This window comes from Festucalex cinctus, chromosome 13 (genome assembly GCF_051991245.1).
Source record: "Festucalex cinctus isolate MCC-2025b chromosome 13, RoL_Fcin_1.0, whole genome shotgun sequence".
Lineage (NCBI taxonomy): Eukaryota > Metazoa > Chordata > Actinopteri > Syngnathiformes > Syngnathidae > Festucalex > Festucalex cinctus.
The window spans coordinates 6,565,951-6,583,006 of record NC_135423.1 but is presented as its reverse complement, the minus strand read 5'-3'; the positions used below and the strand labels follow the sequence as shown (position 1 = coordinate 6,583,006).

The window sequence follows — 17,056 nt, the reverse complement described above, 5'->3', positions numbered from 1 at the left end:
AGAGTAAAGATAACTGATGTATGGTATAATAAGATTAATGCAATGTCACAATGTATTAATTATTCCAGCCAAGCCCGTAAATGTCACATCTTGTCTGTCCTCTTGGTTGACTACTACTATTTTATGTTTTAACAAAGTTGTATCATGGTGACAGATTATTTTCAATTTGTTTTTTGCGGGATTCTCTTTTTTTTTTTTTTTTTTTTTTTTTTTTTTTTTTTTTTTTAAGTAGAACAAACCAATATTGTGTTGAACTTACAATATCCTTTGAGCAGGGTATCAATAAAATATATTATCAAAAGATATTAAATATCAGCCACAGTGATATTTATGCAGAACATACAGCTAGATGAAACTGCAAAGCTACCCCCCCCCCATCCAATAAAAAGATTCTATCTCTCAGATACATCAGTTGCATTTACAGTGGCAAGGTAGCACTGAATCATCAGCTTGCGAACATCACTTTTTCGTGATGTTCAAACGACCAATCAGGTGTGGCATGATTGGTCGTTATCTGAGCGCTCAGCAACTGTTGTCATTTTCTGTCAACGGCAATTGGCAAAATGGCTGCCATGCCATACATGCCATGCTAATACTGGCATCAATACATAAAGAAACATACTTCATGCTTCATCTCTGTGACCTCACAACCGTACTGTTATTTACCACTTGGGTATCAACTTGACAGATCAGCTCCCCCTACCAGGAATGATCAGCTTGTGTTGTCATTTGGAAAGTTGCTATCTCTGCCTCCAGGGGGGTTGTATTCCTGCAAGTTATGATGATTGGGTTGTCATGAAGTGTCCAAATATGCTGTTTTTCAGAACGCCTTGCATCCCAAAATAGCAACATGAGGTTAAACCGAAGCGCCAGAGATGTGAATTTGCAGGCACTGCACGCATGGTGCGATTAGCACTGTGTTAAAAATAGATTTGTTAAAAAAAAAAAAAAAAAAAAACTTAAAGATTTGACAAGTTACTTACCCTTTTAAATATGGCTGCTTTTCACACACTCATCACTGCCTTTTTGCTTTAATTGGACGCATTCGGCGATGGCAATCATGCATGTGACACACCTGTCGAGGCTTGTGCGTAAGTAACCATGGCAACTGTGCATAACTAACAACGTCACTGAGAAAAGTCTTTTTAGAAAGAAGAGTCATTGAATTCTTTCCGGCTGAACCACAGAAGATAAATAAAAAGACAAAGTAAAATAATTTGATGACAAAAAGGAAACTTACTGACTGACTTACTTACTTACTTAAAGAGACAGTGTGTAGGATTTAGGACTATCTAGTGGTGAACTCATAATTCATTTAAAAAAACGTATTTCAATAATATGAAAAAAGTTCCATATCACATCAGTGTACATTTTTTTTAATTCACTGGTAGGCCTCGTAATCGCCTCGTAATCGCTATTACATAAATGACACCGCTGACATGTTTCACCACCATCTTTCTGCAACGGTTTTCCGAAGCAGACGAACTTGGCGAACGTAGTGCGGCTCGTGTCGGACCTGGTGGGTCGAGCCCCGTTCTGTGGCCTACAGGTGGTCCGACGCTGAGTCCTGAGATTTGGGCCCCTTGCAGTTTGCCTCCCTCTGCTTTGCTCTCGCTAGCTTTTACTAGCTTTTACTGCTAGCCGCTTCGGCTAGTTCTTGCTAGCTTGTTAGCCGCTCGAGTGAATTCATGCTCAGGCTTGACTACTGTCAATAATGGACTCAAGGCAGATTTTTTTAAAGCATTTTTTTTAAATTGAGGTACTCAAATTACTTTAGGACTTATTTCTTTAACGTAGGCTAAGATAGCAACTAATGTTAACAGACATGCCACCAAATATACCATGAGAAGCAAAGCTGCTCTTTTGATCAGCCATCACTAATCATCCGAACAGTACACCTAACATTTATTTCGCCAGTGCAATACTCTTTTGCCTCTGTGACACAGATGTCGGAAGCGGTCGGCCATCCGTCTATGCAGACAGGCCGGCAGGCAGGTTGTTCCCGGACGAGCGCTGAACATGACAAGCGGTGACTGTAATGTGAGCGGCGGGCCAAAGACCAAAAGTGACTTTGAGGCCTCGTCATGCCCTGGTGCCAGCGCACAGTGTGTGTCACTCAAGTCGGCCATTTTACATAAAGGTCTTTTAGACATGTTAGGTACTAAATATCATCACAAGCGCTCTCTTTCTATGGTTTACGATAGAAACCTGATTTATGTAATGAAAATTAATCGGATACTTAGAATAATTCCTTCCCGAAAATATAGTTTGTTTGTTTGTTTTTTAAATAATTAATGCCCTTAATTGCATTTTCATTAAATATGATGACCATATCGATGCTATGTGCTTCAAAGCAACTCCAAATGGTAGATCTTCTTTGGCTCATTTGCTCGTCTTGTCTGGGAGCCAAAGTGATGATTCACACGGGAGAAATCAGACAATTGCTAGCGATTTAGGCGACACTTAAGCCCAGGAATTGACTTATGACGCATCAACGGCATCTGTCTATTTGATCAAATTAGACTTGAATGATAAATAAACACAGGGCTATTATTATGCTAATTATTATTATTATTATTAAGAAATTGATCATCACTGGAAGGACAACAACAAATGACTGTGTATTGTTGCTTATTTTAGTTAATGTTTAGTTATTTTATTCTCAGACCAGAAGCCTGCATAAAAGAGAAAAATATATTTTTAAATGTCAGTAGATAATCAGTGCTTGGCTGGCAACCAGCAATCAAGCCAGCTGGGATAGGCTCCAGCAACCCCCGCAACCCTTACGAGTATGCGGTACAGAAAATGGATGGATGGATAGATAATCAGTTAGATTAAAGAAGAAATACTATTTTATATATATATATGTATATATATATATATATATATATATATATATATATATATATATATATATATATATATATATATATATATATATATATATATATATATATATATATATATATATATTCTACTTTTTTTTATAGATACACAGAGAGCCACGTGTTGCAGACCTTTGTTTGAGATATTCATTTGTGGACAAATAAGCATTCTGCCCAACTTCCTATCATTTTTATGTTACGTTACATAACAGATAATCCCAAACTTATTTTTCGGGACTCCCCCTGTTGCCTTTGAAAATCAGAAAGATTTCATGTTCTATCGCGGTTTCATCTAAAACCAATAGTTTGGTTGCATAAGAGATTATGTTCTCTTTTCTCTGGCCTCGCCGTGCGGGAAAATACTCCATCACGGAAAATACAAATTGCCCCGTGAGGCAGATTACGTCACGCGTGTTTCGCCATGGAAACGCATCTCGTATGCGGCTGCATGCATGTTGTCAGAGTTGTTGTGTCAGCACTTTGGTAACTTGGGGGTGGGAGGGGTGGAACTGGGAGCGAGCGTAGGTAATTTCAATGTGTCTTACTATGCAGAAGAGCTCTCCACCTTGTGAAGATGCCGACAATCAATTCCTGCAGCTTACAAAGTCATACTTTATCTGTTTTTCACACAGCGATCCTGCAAAATTGCCTAAATGGAGCAATAAATGCAATTTTTGTCTTGAATTGCGAGCGTTAAATGGTGGTAGAGAATTTCACAACTCAACTCACATCGTATAGTGAACAAAAAAAATAAGCCAAGTAATGTGAAACAGTTTGCGACCTTGAACAAACCCTGGCAAAAAAAACTACGAACGTTTTCTACATGCGCACATCCTCACCAGCCTTCACTACTCAGTGAGATATGACCCTAAAGCAACACAAATGTTGCAACACACACAGACTAAATAGCAAGCAAGCATATATTCTATATCCTCTGCAAAGAACGACCGCAGCTTACTGAGTCACTTGGAACGTCTTCTGTATATACGCCTGCATTATACTGCCTTCTGGTGGCTAAGATATGCACAACAGAAATGTGCATTGAAGCGTGAAATCATAATTCATGAACTGTGTAATTCTTTACTTTGCATTCAATTGCTATTACTCACTGGGATTTGTTTTTAAGTGCTCATTTCAAAATAAGCAGCAGTTTGGCGCATAGTGAATATTTCATTAAAAAAGAGCTTTCAAGCTGCTTAATGGCACTCCCACTTAAAGTTTACTGCCAAACTAAAGCTACAACAAAAAGAATTAGATGTTGTTGTTTTTTTCAACAACCAAACTATTTACCATTTATGTGCTCACAGTTAGCATTGATAGTTGCAATTTTCCAATACTAATGGCTGAACAACTCACTGAACAGTCGTCACAGACTTATAAATGAATTGTCAATAGCTGAAGCCAGGAGGCAGCCATCTTAAGTTGCCACTTTTACTGACAGCGTCTGTTATTTCTTGGCTGAAAAACACTGTCATCAGTGCGTATTTTACACTCAGAGCCCTGTACGGAGTCGTGAGAGCCACCCAAAGAGCAAACTTCACTGTTTGCATCAACCGTTAAAAATATTCTATAATGAGTTTAGCTTTAAGTTTCGCTGCAAAATTTTTTGATGGACTTTACTTTCACTTGATTGTTGATGGCTCTGACAACATGATGTAGATGAATCTTTGAGGATATACCTTTTTAAGAGAACATTAACTCTTTGACCGCCAAAAACGTTTAATAACGATTAGTAAAATCACGATGTATGCCGCCATAAACGTTAAATGATGTCAAGTATGTTTTTTTTCTTTTCTTTTTTTTATCAATGGGCAGTTCACCGTCTAAGTGCAGCACGCGCTGCCTTTCAATGAGTTGTGGAATCAAAAACACGAACTATCTATGGCCAGCCAATCGCAGCTTTGTATCTCTTTTAAATGGGCTCATTGCGTATGAAATTGTAATGAAACATGATGAAATCTGAAGAAATTCAATGTTTTCAAGGATGATGTAAATGATCAAAGCCTTTGTCATATAAAAGATTTTTTTTGTTAACGTGTGGCAGTAAAAGAGTTATAAGTCGGGTTTTTTTCTAAGCTATGAAATGCTTCTCCCAGACTTATTGCCACAGAGGTATAAAAACAAAAACAAAAAAAAACATGAAAACGCAACTAAGAAACCAATGTATTCAAGTTAGGTTGCCTTGGTGAGTGGCAACATAAGATGGCGGCTGGTGGCGTCACCTCTCCATAAACAGTCCAGTCAAATATAAGTCTGTGATGGTATAGTACAAGAAGTTTATTTGTTATCTTTTGAAAATGTGAAAAGAGAATGCATAGATTTGAACGCCGAACCTCAGAGTTGTGAGGCAGAGGTGCTCACCACTAGTCCACCATGCTTTCGATATGAAATTATATGACATATTTGAAGTATGCAGAATCCAGCCTTTGATGGTTTCCTGGCTGGTGCAAAGCGGCGTATTGTGGAGGTGCAATAATCGCAGCCCTGTGTGTGCACATGCATGCAGAAACAGAGGCATCCATTGAAGGGGAGGCAAGGCGAGGCGAGGCGAGGCGAGGGGAGGGGGTGAGGAGATGTGTGTAGCGTAGTAGTGGAGTGGCTGGCTTATCAGGGCTAACCATGTGTAGTGGATGGAGGGAAGCTGCTGCATCCTCACGCTTTATTTCTGTCGCCACACCCATGCGTCACACACATACACGTCACATGATCAACACTGAAAGGCGTGGATGCTACACATAGAGATGATTTATTTATTTTTATTGTTTTTTTTTTTTTTTTAAGGTGCAAATATTTCCAAGACGTGTTTCTCTGTCAGTGCGCATGATTCTGCGGCTCCCCCACAAGTCTACTACGAGCACGCTCCAACTCACCTTGAATGAGGCGCACGGCCGGCCCGGCCAATCCTCGCGCGAGAGGCCTGACCGACAGCCAATCAGGTGAGAGGAAGGGGGCGGGATTTTGCCAGGAGGGAATGAAGAGAGTGAGGGGGGGAGGCTGGGCTTTGCGCTTCCTCCCACTCCGGTGCTCTCTCCGCTCAGGCGCTCGTAAACGGAGAGAGAGAAGGAGGGGAGAGGAGGAGGAGGGGGTGGGAAAAAAAAAGAAGAAAAAAAAGAAAAAAACGGCTCCGTGTGTGGTGGCGAGACGAGCGCGGCGGCGGCGGTGCAGGTGCTGTGTCTCATCGGGGATGCGGATGGAAGGACGGGGGAGGGAAGAAGGGACGAAGGGAGGCGAGCGCGCCGGGGAGACGACACCGGATGCGAGAAGTCGCTAAAAAAAAAAAAAAAAAAAAAGAAAGAAAAAGGAGGAGAGAGAAGAGCTAGATAAGGAGGCGCAAGGTCGAATATGAGCCATCGTGGTCGAACGAACGGGGCACTTGGCGTGGCGATAGCTGGCTGGCAATAGTACTATGATTTGGTATGTGGCCACTCTGATAGCAAGTGTATTCAGCACCAGAGGAACGGCCGCTCAAGGTGAGTCGAAGTGCAATATAATAGCCCCCCCGTTGCATTTTTGCACACCATCTGTGCGTGCGTGCGTGCGTGAGTGAGAGCGCGTGTGCTGCTGCAGCTCGAGACATGCGTGGCTTTTTTTTGTTTTTTTTTGTTTCCCTTGCACGAGATTTTGCTCCTAAAAAGGCTTACACACGTACACATAGGCACACAATGGATTACTGTGAGCACGGTTGATCATGCTTGTGGAAAGCGTGCATGTGATCATATAGCACGGCAGGTCCCATACTCCTGTGAGAGGGGTGTGACCGTCTGAGCCCCTCCAAGGAATGGACCAAGTAAGCTAAATAATGCATCACATGTCAGATGAATGCACTCTTAGCTTTGACAGGAGCCTGCGATGTGCACTATTATGGGATGTCGTGATAGTATAGAGTGTCCAGCGTCAAATGTGCATCATCAAATGGCCAAATCATTTTTTTTTTTAAGTGTAGTCGTACTCCATGTGCATTGACAGATGCACTGACTTAACCTTGCTTTTCCATTCATGTCCAGACGAGGGAGACACGGGCCAAGCTGTTGCCTGGTAACTGATCCCAGTGACTCCCCCCCCCAATAGTCCACGCATTCTCATCCCAGTCCAAACTGCTCGGCTATAGCACACGTCTGGCGTGAAGTCTGAGAGAGAGTGGAGTCTTAAAGCGTTGCTGCGTGTGAGAGTCGGCTTGGCTTTGCTGCAGTGAAGGTGACAGACTGGCGGATTTCCTCAAACAGCCACCAGGGTTTTTTTTTTTTTTTTTTTTAGTTAGACGCTCAACTGCAGAGTATCTATTTTTGAAGGAGGCGTTCATTAGGGCCATGCTGGAAGTTCAACTTCACAATCTTTTCACTTTTTCTTGAATAAATGCAAGCATTTTCTTAGAAAAAAAGAGATGCATTTTAAAATGGGAAATATACATAATTTTATTAAATTTCCATCCATCCATCCATTTTCTTGACCGCTTATTCCTCACAAGGGTCGCGGGGAGTGCTGGAGCCTATCTCAGCTGGCTCTGGACAGTAGGTTTTTTTAAATTTCAAAATATTTTTTTTTCTCTTTCGAAGTACACCTTAGTTTCTTGGGGTGAAAAAAAACAGAAAAATTTCATTAGGAAATACAACCCTTTGGTTGGAAAAAGATGGCTTTACTTGAAAAATTACAGCTTCCTGAAATGTTTATTTTATTTATTTTTTATTTTTTTTGGTGAAAGCTACATTTTTTAACAGATTTTTTATTTTTTTTGCTTTACATTTTCTTGAATTTTGTTTTCCTGAAATGAAGAAAAAAAGCATTTGACCATTAAATTGAAACTTTTGATTTTAAAATATTTATATTATATATTACAATATAAAAAAAATCTTTTCTTCTTGAAAAAAACATACAGCTTTGTCAACAAATACATGTTTTTTATTGAAAGAAGCAAAAACATTCTTGGGGAAAAAAAACTCTTGACATTTTCTTGAATAAATAACCGTTTTTCTTGAAAAAAGTTATCTTGCCTAAAATTATAACTTTGCAGTAAAAATTACTGAAAATATCAATTTTCTTGAAAAATAAAATTTCTTTTTTGGGGAAAAAAATATATGATTTTTTTTTAAAGACCCCAATATAGGTTAAAAACAAAAAACAAAAAACTTTTTGGTGGGCTGGGGGCACGGAATTATTTTTTGAATTGAAAAAAATTGTGCAAAAAAAGTTACTTTTACATTTAAAAAAAATACAGCTTTATTTATTTATTTTTTTTAAAGACGTTAACTTTTATTTCTTCGTCAACATTGTTTTAAGGGGAGGCCTTTAGTTTTTACAATGGAACTTCAAAAGTAGAACACAATCTGTCTAAATCATTTTTTTCAAGATAACTTTTCCCCCCGTTGAAATGTGATCTTCTTGAAGTGAACGTTTCGGGCCAAAAACAGTGGAGATTATGTCAAGTCGAGTCGTAGATTCATGTCATCTGTAAATCAAAGCTACCAAGTCAGGAAATGGGTCAAGTTTAGCTGGGATTACTATTTTTCAGTTACACGGCCGACTGATGAGATGGTGGCCGAAACGTGGACGGTGAAGTTAGTTATGATTTGAATAGGGTTAAAGGCAAAAGCAGGCCAAGTGGCTATTTGGGCAGTGAATCAAGGAGTCCATATTTAGTGTGAAGCAGGAGAGTCCGACCAACTGTGTTGCATGTACACGTGAACGTCCTGACATGGTGTGTTGTGCAAACTGGCAAACGATACTCGGGTTTAAGCCCCAGGACAAGTCGACTGCTGAGCATCTGCATCCTTCTTCTCGCCCTCCTCCTTCTGTTTCACACGCTTCTGTGCATTCACTTGAGTATGCAACACATGCAGATCTCTCGATTTATCGGAGAAGAACTGTCTGGCAATGCAGTTGAAACTCACTTGATGCTTAAGGTAGAATTCTAGAAAAGATTCGGACTTTTCAAGATTAGAACTAGAGTCCGACCGATCAAGATTTTTTATTTTTCTTGGCTGAGAATAGTCACTTTAGCTAATGCTAATAAACAATGCAAAACCCCACAGAGGAGGTAATGAATAGCGTTGGTATTGCGGTTAGGGCTGTGGGGAAAAAAAGTCGACCAAGTCACCTGTTGTAGCCTATAATGTCGATATAATGCGATATGTGTGAACTAAATGGTAGTTAGTGTTTGTTTACCATAAATGGTCATCGCTAGCGCGCTAATGCTAATCGCGGTTGCTAACTGTTTAGCAAAGGCAAATTTTGTTTGTGTTTAATAATGCTTATGCACAGAAGATAAATAATTTTAAAAAAGCATAATACAATTTTGTGATGGGGGATTAGCCAATGGAATAATCGCTAAAAACGATTCGATAGTGACACAGTTGTGGTTTTAAGCAACAGCTATTTGGACACAACCAGTTGAACAGCACAATATAACACAATATAACGATTCTCACAGGCTTGTATTCTTTATCTTCAGTGAAGATTGACCCAATATTAGTGGCGCTTATTGACACCAGAAGTAGCACAATGCCCATAGCAACATACAGTACCCTCTCAAATTTAGCAGTACCACATCCAATTGAATCGTAATTCCATTGACTCAAATCGTTCCACTTTAAAACAAACCGTCGAGATACATATCAAATTGTCTTTTATTAGAGAGATGCACACCCCGAGTAAATGCTTTTGTATCTCATCTCAATTTGAAATCAATTGACTGTCTTCTACTGCAAAGTCTGTCACACAAGCGCCACAAAAATAACTCGGGCAGAAACAGTCAGCAGCGGTCACTGAAGTTTCTTATTCAATTAATTTCTTATTATTATTATTATTATTTGTGGCCAGGTGGGGGGTTGGGGTGGTGTTTTATAGCATATGGTCCAGCAGACTGGAGGTCACTTCAACAAAGTCATCGGTGATTTGGCAACCAATCAAGGTGAAGCAGGAGCCACTCTGGTGGCACCATAAGCGGTAATTAAGTGACACTGGCAGAGCGTTGCTGTTTGAAGGGAACTATTTTCAGCTTTGCGTTACTGTTTCACAGCATGCGGAGATCCCGTGTGAACAGCGACTTGGCAATAGGGATCTAAAAAAATAAAATAAAATAAAAAATGAGTGCTACTGATCAGTACATACTGAGTCCAGTTTACTTCAAAATACTTCTAATGCAACTATTTGTCTACCTTCTAAATCTTTAATGGTTCAATTCATCAAGCAAGATATCATGGTTTACTGTATTAAACGATTCTTCAACTTCAATAAATATCATCACTGTAATCATTAATTTTCAGTGTTAATCGTCATGCCTTAACTCAACAGTACTGTTGAAAATGTGTGTTGTTGTTTTTTCATTTTAATTTTATTTATTTATTTATTTATTTATTTATTTATTTATTTATATGTGAAACCTATGTCGGTTGGTACATATAATATTGCATCTGGACAGAAATGAATATATACCTGCTGCAAAGCGATTCTCAAAAAGCTTTGAAAATTGGGGTAATGGTGAGATCCGGGTCATGGCACCAATTGAAAGGTTCCAAGAGAATCGCCGCCGGTCCTTGTATCTTTAATACCCGCTATACTAATAGTTTACCAGAATACTGTATCTTACCAGTTGAACCATTTAACGAACTATTTGAACGAATAAACCTTGCCTAAACAATATGTTGGTATCTCCCTATCAAGGTTATTTTAGTTAACTAAAACAAATGAAAAAAAAAATAAAAAATTCAAAAAACCCAATTTCGTTAACTAAATAAAATAAAAATGAAAATTCTTTTTAAAAATGTGAAAACTAACTATAATTGTAGCAAAAATGTCATTTGTTTTATTCTTTGGTAATTAATTTAATGCATGGGCCTTTTGGGGATGATTTTAAATATGATTTTACATAGATTTATTTTGATATTAACCGGAATAAGGATGTTTGAAAGTGTGTCACACAGAAATGACATCATTTCGCAGCAGCCAATAAAAAAAGCACCTTCAGATGATGTCGCTCCAATGGTGGTTTTTAAATACTGCACACAAGTAATACACATAAAAAAAAACTAAAACTAATACTGAAACTATCTAAAACTAAACGTTTATTAAATAACTAAATCTAATCCAAAATTAACAGAACCACCCTGAAAACGAATTAAAACTAACTCAATTTAAAAAACAAAATCCAAAACAAAATCAAAACTAACTAAAAGGAATAATTCCAAAACTATAATAACCCTGATTCCTATGTGTGATACCACACGGTCTTAACTGGTTTCAACTGCTAAGTGCGCAAGGGTGAAGATCATAAATCAAATCAAATCTTAAAGTCTACAGTCGGTCTGCGTTGTATAAAGACGACATCAAAAGAAAAGAGTCAGTGTCCAAATATATATGGTGAGTCGTGAGTGTGTGTTGTGGCTTGCAGCGGATGCAAGGTCACATACATTAACTCCACTCATAACATTACCTTCACTCTCTGCATCACTACTACAACCAGAAGCGTTGCTTTGCTGGTGTCAGATTTCCTTTATCAATACAGTATGTATGAGAGCAGCATGCCGATTTTCACTCACATTACTCGGCTTTACTACGCTAAAAAACTCAACGCATTCAACAATCTGAAATCTATCTATAAAAAAAAAAAAATAATCTAAAGTCTGCTCCTGAGAACAACTGTAAAAGTTTTTAAAATTCACTTTTACTTGGCAACATGACATTTGTTAATCGTCTCTATCATGTCTTTGGGGTGCATAGTGGCCATTTTAGCGTAATTTATGCCTTTTGCAAGTGTCCTAGTCATTGTGCGATCTCCGGTGCAGCCCAGGCTTATTATAATTTTGGAATTTTCATTTTACTTAGTTTTTATTTCGTTTTGAGGATTGTTTTTAAAAAAAAACATTTTTTTATTAGCTTTCACAGTGGTTCTGTTAATTTTCATTACTTCCATCCATCCATCCATTTTCTTGACCGCTTATTCCTCACAAGGGTCGCGGGGGGGTGCTGGCGCCTATCTCAGCTGGCTCTGGGCAGTAGGCGGGGGACACCCTGGACTGGTTGCCAGGCAATCGCAGGGCACACAGAGGCGAACAGCCTTCATTACTTTTAGTTATTTAATAAATTCTTAGTATTAGTTTAGTTTTAGTTAGTTTCGGTATTAGTCTTTTATGTGTATTATTTGTGCACAATATTTAAAAAAAACAACCATCGTAGCGACGTCATCTAAAGATACTTTTCTATTGGCTACTGCTAGATGACGTCGCTTCTGTGTGGACACACTTTCAAACGTCCTTATTTCAGTTAAAATCTAAATAAATCTCCCGTACTTAAAATCACATTTAAAATCATCCCCAAAGGCCCATGCATTAAATTAATTAACAAAGATGAAAACAAATGACATTTTTGCTACAATTATAGTTTAGTTACTAAATAGTTGTAAATAAAATGTAGTTTCAGTTCATTTTTGTTTTTTAAAAATGATTTTCGCTTTTATTTTATTTCATTATTGACAAAATTGTTTTTTGATTTTTAGTTTTCTTTTTTTCGTTAGTATTAGTTAGCTACAATAACCTTGGTGCAGCCTTTGTAAGAAGCAAGCAAGGAAAAAGAAGACGTGGAGAGTTTATTGCTGCTTTGTGCGAGTTGCGCAGACGATAAATAAAGTTGGCTCCACAGATTAAAAAAAAAAAAAAGAAAAAAGAAAAGTGCCCATTTGTTCTTGTAGTGAAAATGGGAATGACTGACTTTAGCCTAGGAGTTAGAAGACCCCATCAAGTTTGAACCACATATAGCAGATGCTACACGGCAAAACATCAACAGCATTAACATATGGGCAGTGAAGTTTGATGACTTGCCTCAAAATTCAAATAAGTCAGCGACACAAGGTGCGATCGTAGCGATGAATCGATTTGATTGATTCGAGTTCACTAAAGAGCCACCATCCTCAGCCATGTTAGGCGTATAACTAAATCTTGTTTGAAAGCTTCCATCATGGACGCCTTGTTATGTGCATTTTAGAGCTGCACTGTGTTGCTTCGCCCTTTGTGCTTTTGGCGCGCCACCTCCGTCGTTATCTCCTTCTCTGTTCTGCACTGGAGTTTTTGCGCAGGTGTCAGCACATCCACGGCATCCCTGACTGAGCATGGCGCATCAGCGCACGCGGCTCGGCAATTAAAAAGAGGCCTGAATTATGAAAAGAGCTATCTGGAACGGTCACGACGTAGCAGATACGGTTTAGACAACTTTTGGACGTCCGTGGCAATCCTACAGCCGCCTTTTCTCCATGCTCACCATGCATACCACCACCCACACTCTCAGTTGTAGCAATTTTATTAACCCCTGTATTGGAGAGAGCTATATATCGTTGAAGGGAATAATTTACAGTGCTGACAAGTGAATTTATACAGTATATGTATTAGGGATGTAACAATAGTGGCAATATCGTGATTTTGCGATATTAAAACTGGCACAATATATCGTCGTCGCCATGTCACGATATTAAAATCAGCACATCTTTTTAAAAAAGTCTGGTTGATTTCCATTTGTGCAGTTCTAGCACCCTCTGGTGGCTATTTTATTTTTTATTTTTACTGCAGTTTAATTTTCACAAGGCATGTTTTGGCCCTTCTATGTTTAAAATCTACGCTAATGGTCAGATGAAAGTTCTTTTTGGATGAAACAAAATTTACTAAATTAGTTATTTTAACATTTAAAATAGATGCAAATGTATACATTTAAACAACTCAAAATTTGTATTCATCTTTATTTTTTTTTTTTTACGATTATACTGGAGTGTAATAATTGAAATTGTAATCGAATTTAGATCAATTGCACAGCTTTTATTGTAAAGAAGCAGGCTCACAGTTAACTTATAAAAACTCGTTCTCCTGCTTACATGTCCCAATCAAAAAAAAAAAAAAAAAACATGAAGGGGCACCTTTCTGGTTACATACTGTAAATATAATAATATTTGCGTTATTTTAAACACTGTTCAGTTGAATTGTAACGAACACAAACACGGGGCTTTTGGCGATGCCGTTACGTCTTTTCGTGCATACATACATACATCCCGTATCCACACACCCCCTGACGTGACCTTCAGCCATGCGGCCTGCCTGGCATTCAATTACCTCCCTGTCAGTGGCCCATCCAACCCAGTGGCTGCTCGCCCTTGAGAGGCTCTCTGCAGCCATTTCGTCCAGTCAGCCTACTCCGACTGCTGCTATAATGTCCTCAATGCAAACATCCCTCTTTTTTTTTTTTTTTTTTTTTTAGCTTTGCACTGCTTTTGTACGTAGGATTGACAGCGAGCATATGTTCACCGTGAGTGTTAACCATCCAGCCGCTCGCACTGGATTTCGTAAGGTCTCGCATCAAATTTGGTTGGATTTTTGCGACTGCAAATGCAGACGTTCAACCCTATTCGTTGGTGCTTTATTTACAGTATTGTAGCGCCAGAATGTGCTTTTTGAGTGGATTTAGTAAAGTAGTGAGTGGGATGCTTTTTATGTTGTTTATATGATGCACTTGAAAAAAAGTTCAAATGTGCAGTGGAATTAATTGTTTGTGCACGCCCCCCCCCCCCCTGCCGAAATGATTGTGTGTTGTTATGGACAGCTGCCTGCTGATGGGACTTGAACAGATGTCTTTCATTGCTTGGTGGGGTTTGTCATAACAACATGGAATAAAGGTTTTTATTTTTTATGTCACTTTTGGTGTACAGTACCGTTCATAGTCAGCCTATTTGGCCATTTCCAAGCTAGTCATTAGCAATTATGCTTTTAGCCATATACTAATCGTTTAAGCCTCTGCTTAGTACAAATAAAATAAATAAAATCCTTTTTAATTTTTTAAATCAGATTCAGACATCTTAGAATTTTGATTCGTCGCAATTAATAACATCATTAAAAAAGGCCTTTTATCAACATTTTTTTTGCCCACCAAATTTGAAGAGGACCTGTTTTGTGTTTATTTATTTATTTATTTATTTATTTATTTTATTTATGTATTTAATAACATTTAATGCTATGAGGACAATTGTAATCAGTTAATTACTTGCATAATTAAAAAAAAAAAAAAAAAAAAATGACCCCAGTAGTTTGACATGAACAAATATTCTGAATGTGACATGCAAATATTTATTAAATGCCTTACTTTCAATGCATGTTGTTATGTTTATTGATCAAACATAACCTGTGCTACCTTTAACATAAGCATCCGCTGTTAAGCTCAAGGACCATCAGCGGTCAAAATTAATACTGTAGTGTGATTAGTCTGCATTAATACATGATTACTGCACTATTTTTTGGTGATTAGTTAATTAGTTAACACTTTAACTTATTGAGAGAGAGAGAGAGAGAGAGAGAGAGAGAGAGAGAGAGAGAGAGAGAGAGAGAGAGAGAGAGAGAGAGAGAGATTTAATTTAGTGAACGAGCCTTTTCTTTTATTTTCTGATGTATGGTTACGTCACACTTTATGTTGGTGATCTTCTATTTATATAACACTTGGCCCAAATAGACAAAAAAAAAAAAAGAAGAAGAAGCTATGAATAACATTAATTTCTCAGGTGTTACGTTAACAGATTTGAGTGATGTCACATGGCCAGTCAGTGTCGCTGTTATAATGATTGACATCTGTTTTGACAGTCACTGAAATGGCGGTACTGTCCAAATATATCGGCAAGCCACAGCCAAAGGAGTAAAACATGCAGAATGAATGAATGAATAAAGGAATGGTGAATGGCTTTCGTTTAGGTTACATCATGGGGAATGAATATGTTGTTGATAGCGTGAATATACCCCATCAATAAGTGCTCATAAACCCGTGCGGGCGTCATTGTGAATCCGTAGGAAATGAAATTGCTAAACACTGCTGACTGCGCCCCCTTGAGGATCCTCTAATGAGATTGGACAATTATTAGCCCTGGAACTCTTCACAGGATCCAAAAATAATGCCCAGGCAGGAACCAGAACCCTCTTGAACGTCAGCACAGAATACAGAAAACAAACATGGATTGTTTTTTTGTTTTTTTTCTCGCCAACTCTCCCTCACCGGTGGTTTTTGAGCGTGTGCTTGACGTCAAGTGACTCTACTTAGCCAAAGCAAACAATGTGGCCAGTGTGAAGTTGCAGAGGAAATCTGAAGCAGTCGGGAGGGCCGTGAATTCAAAAAAGCTTTTGATATCTATCGGCCATTCAGTCACAGCAATGGTTAAAAAAAAACTGTTCAATGTCGGTGCTTTGCATTTCAAAACAGCCAACCCCGCCTGCCTTCAAAAGAAAGGACCACCACTTTTTTTTTGTGTTAGGCTTTTTTTTTTTTTTTTCCTGAAAACATCAGGACGCACTGTTGTATACTTCCATATATTTAAAAAATGAATGTGTAAATCTTATGTATTTACATTTTCATCATAAACTATCATATTGTGCAGTAAACAGAGGGAATTGTGCTGTTGTTTGACTAATGGTACAACATATCGACCTTTAAGTCACCGGCATGTGGTTTTAATAGATTTTACTAAGCTAGGCTACGTTATTTTATTGACAGAGATAATTACACTGCGTAGTTTTAACTCATCTAAGTTGAGAAGAAACAAAAAGTTGTTTTTAGTGTAATCTCTTTATCCTTCAAAACAGGAAGATAACTCGCTAGCTACCTTACCATATTCCAACCAAAGATTACATAATCAAAGCCAAGGCGAGAACCCAGGCATACGCACACATAACGCTAACTTGCAAGCTATCCTCATTCAAATCAGAGATGTCCAAAGTCCAACTCGTTGCCTCAAAACATATCTTTATTTATTTATTTTGTTAATTTTTCCCTTCATGTGAGAATTATTAAATCCTTCATTGAGTAAATAATATTGAAAAAAGGAATTATTGAGTACTTCAAGCTAACGTTGTTAGCTTGTTGCCGTCTAATCAACCAAGCCACATTTGCTTTGGATTAAAATAGCAGCACATAAACAAGAAGACAACTTTTTAAATGGATTGTATGGGTTAAGTCATATTTAAAACTTTTTTTAAATACCATCCTATCCGTCTCATTTGGGCTAAGAGAAGTGTCCGTACAACACAATTGGGGATTTGCAGATTTAACAATGAAATCAAGTATTGTTGACTCACTTGATGGATATTTGGACATGAAAATACACTGCAGCTTTACTTATTTCCCTCTTTTGGTCAAGAGGCACAATAGCAAAGCAGATTCCAGCA

At 38.2% G+C, this 17,056-nt stretch overlaps 1 protein-coding gene across 4 annotated transcripts in view; it reads left to right on the top strand.

Moving 5' to 3' along the window:
- Positions 1–17,056, top strand: part of igsf9ba (immunoglobulin superfamily, member 9Ba) — a 71,359-nt gene that overhangs the window by 4,038 nt on the left and 50,265 nt on the right. For 3 of the 4 annotated variants that reach the window (XM_077540965.1, XM_077540963.1, XM_077540966.1), the window contains exon 1: positions 6,008–6,355. In XM_077540965.1, the coding sequence (XP_077397091.1) occupies positions 6,292–6,355 (64 nt within the window). In that variant the 5' untranslated portion in view covers positions 6,008–6,291. Of the gene's footprint in view, positions 1–5,666; positions 5,822–6,007; positions 6,356–17,056 lie in introns of those variants that run through there. The other variant, XM_077540964.1, reaches the window with a different exon arrangement.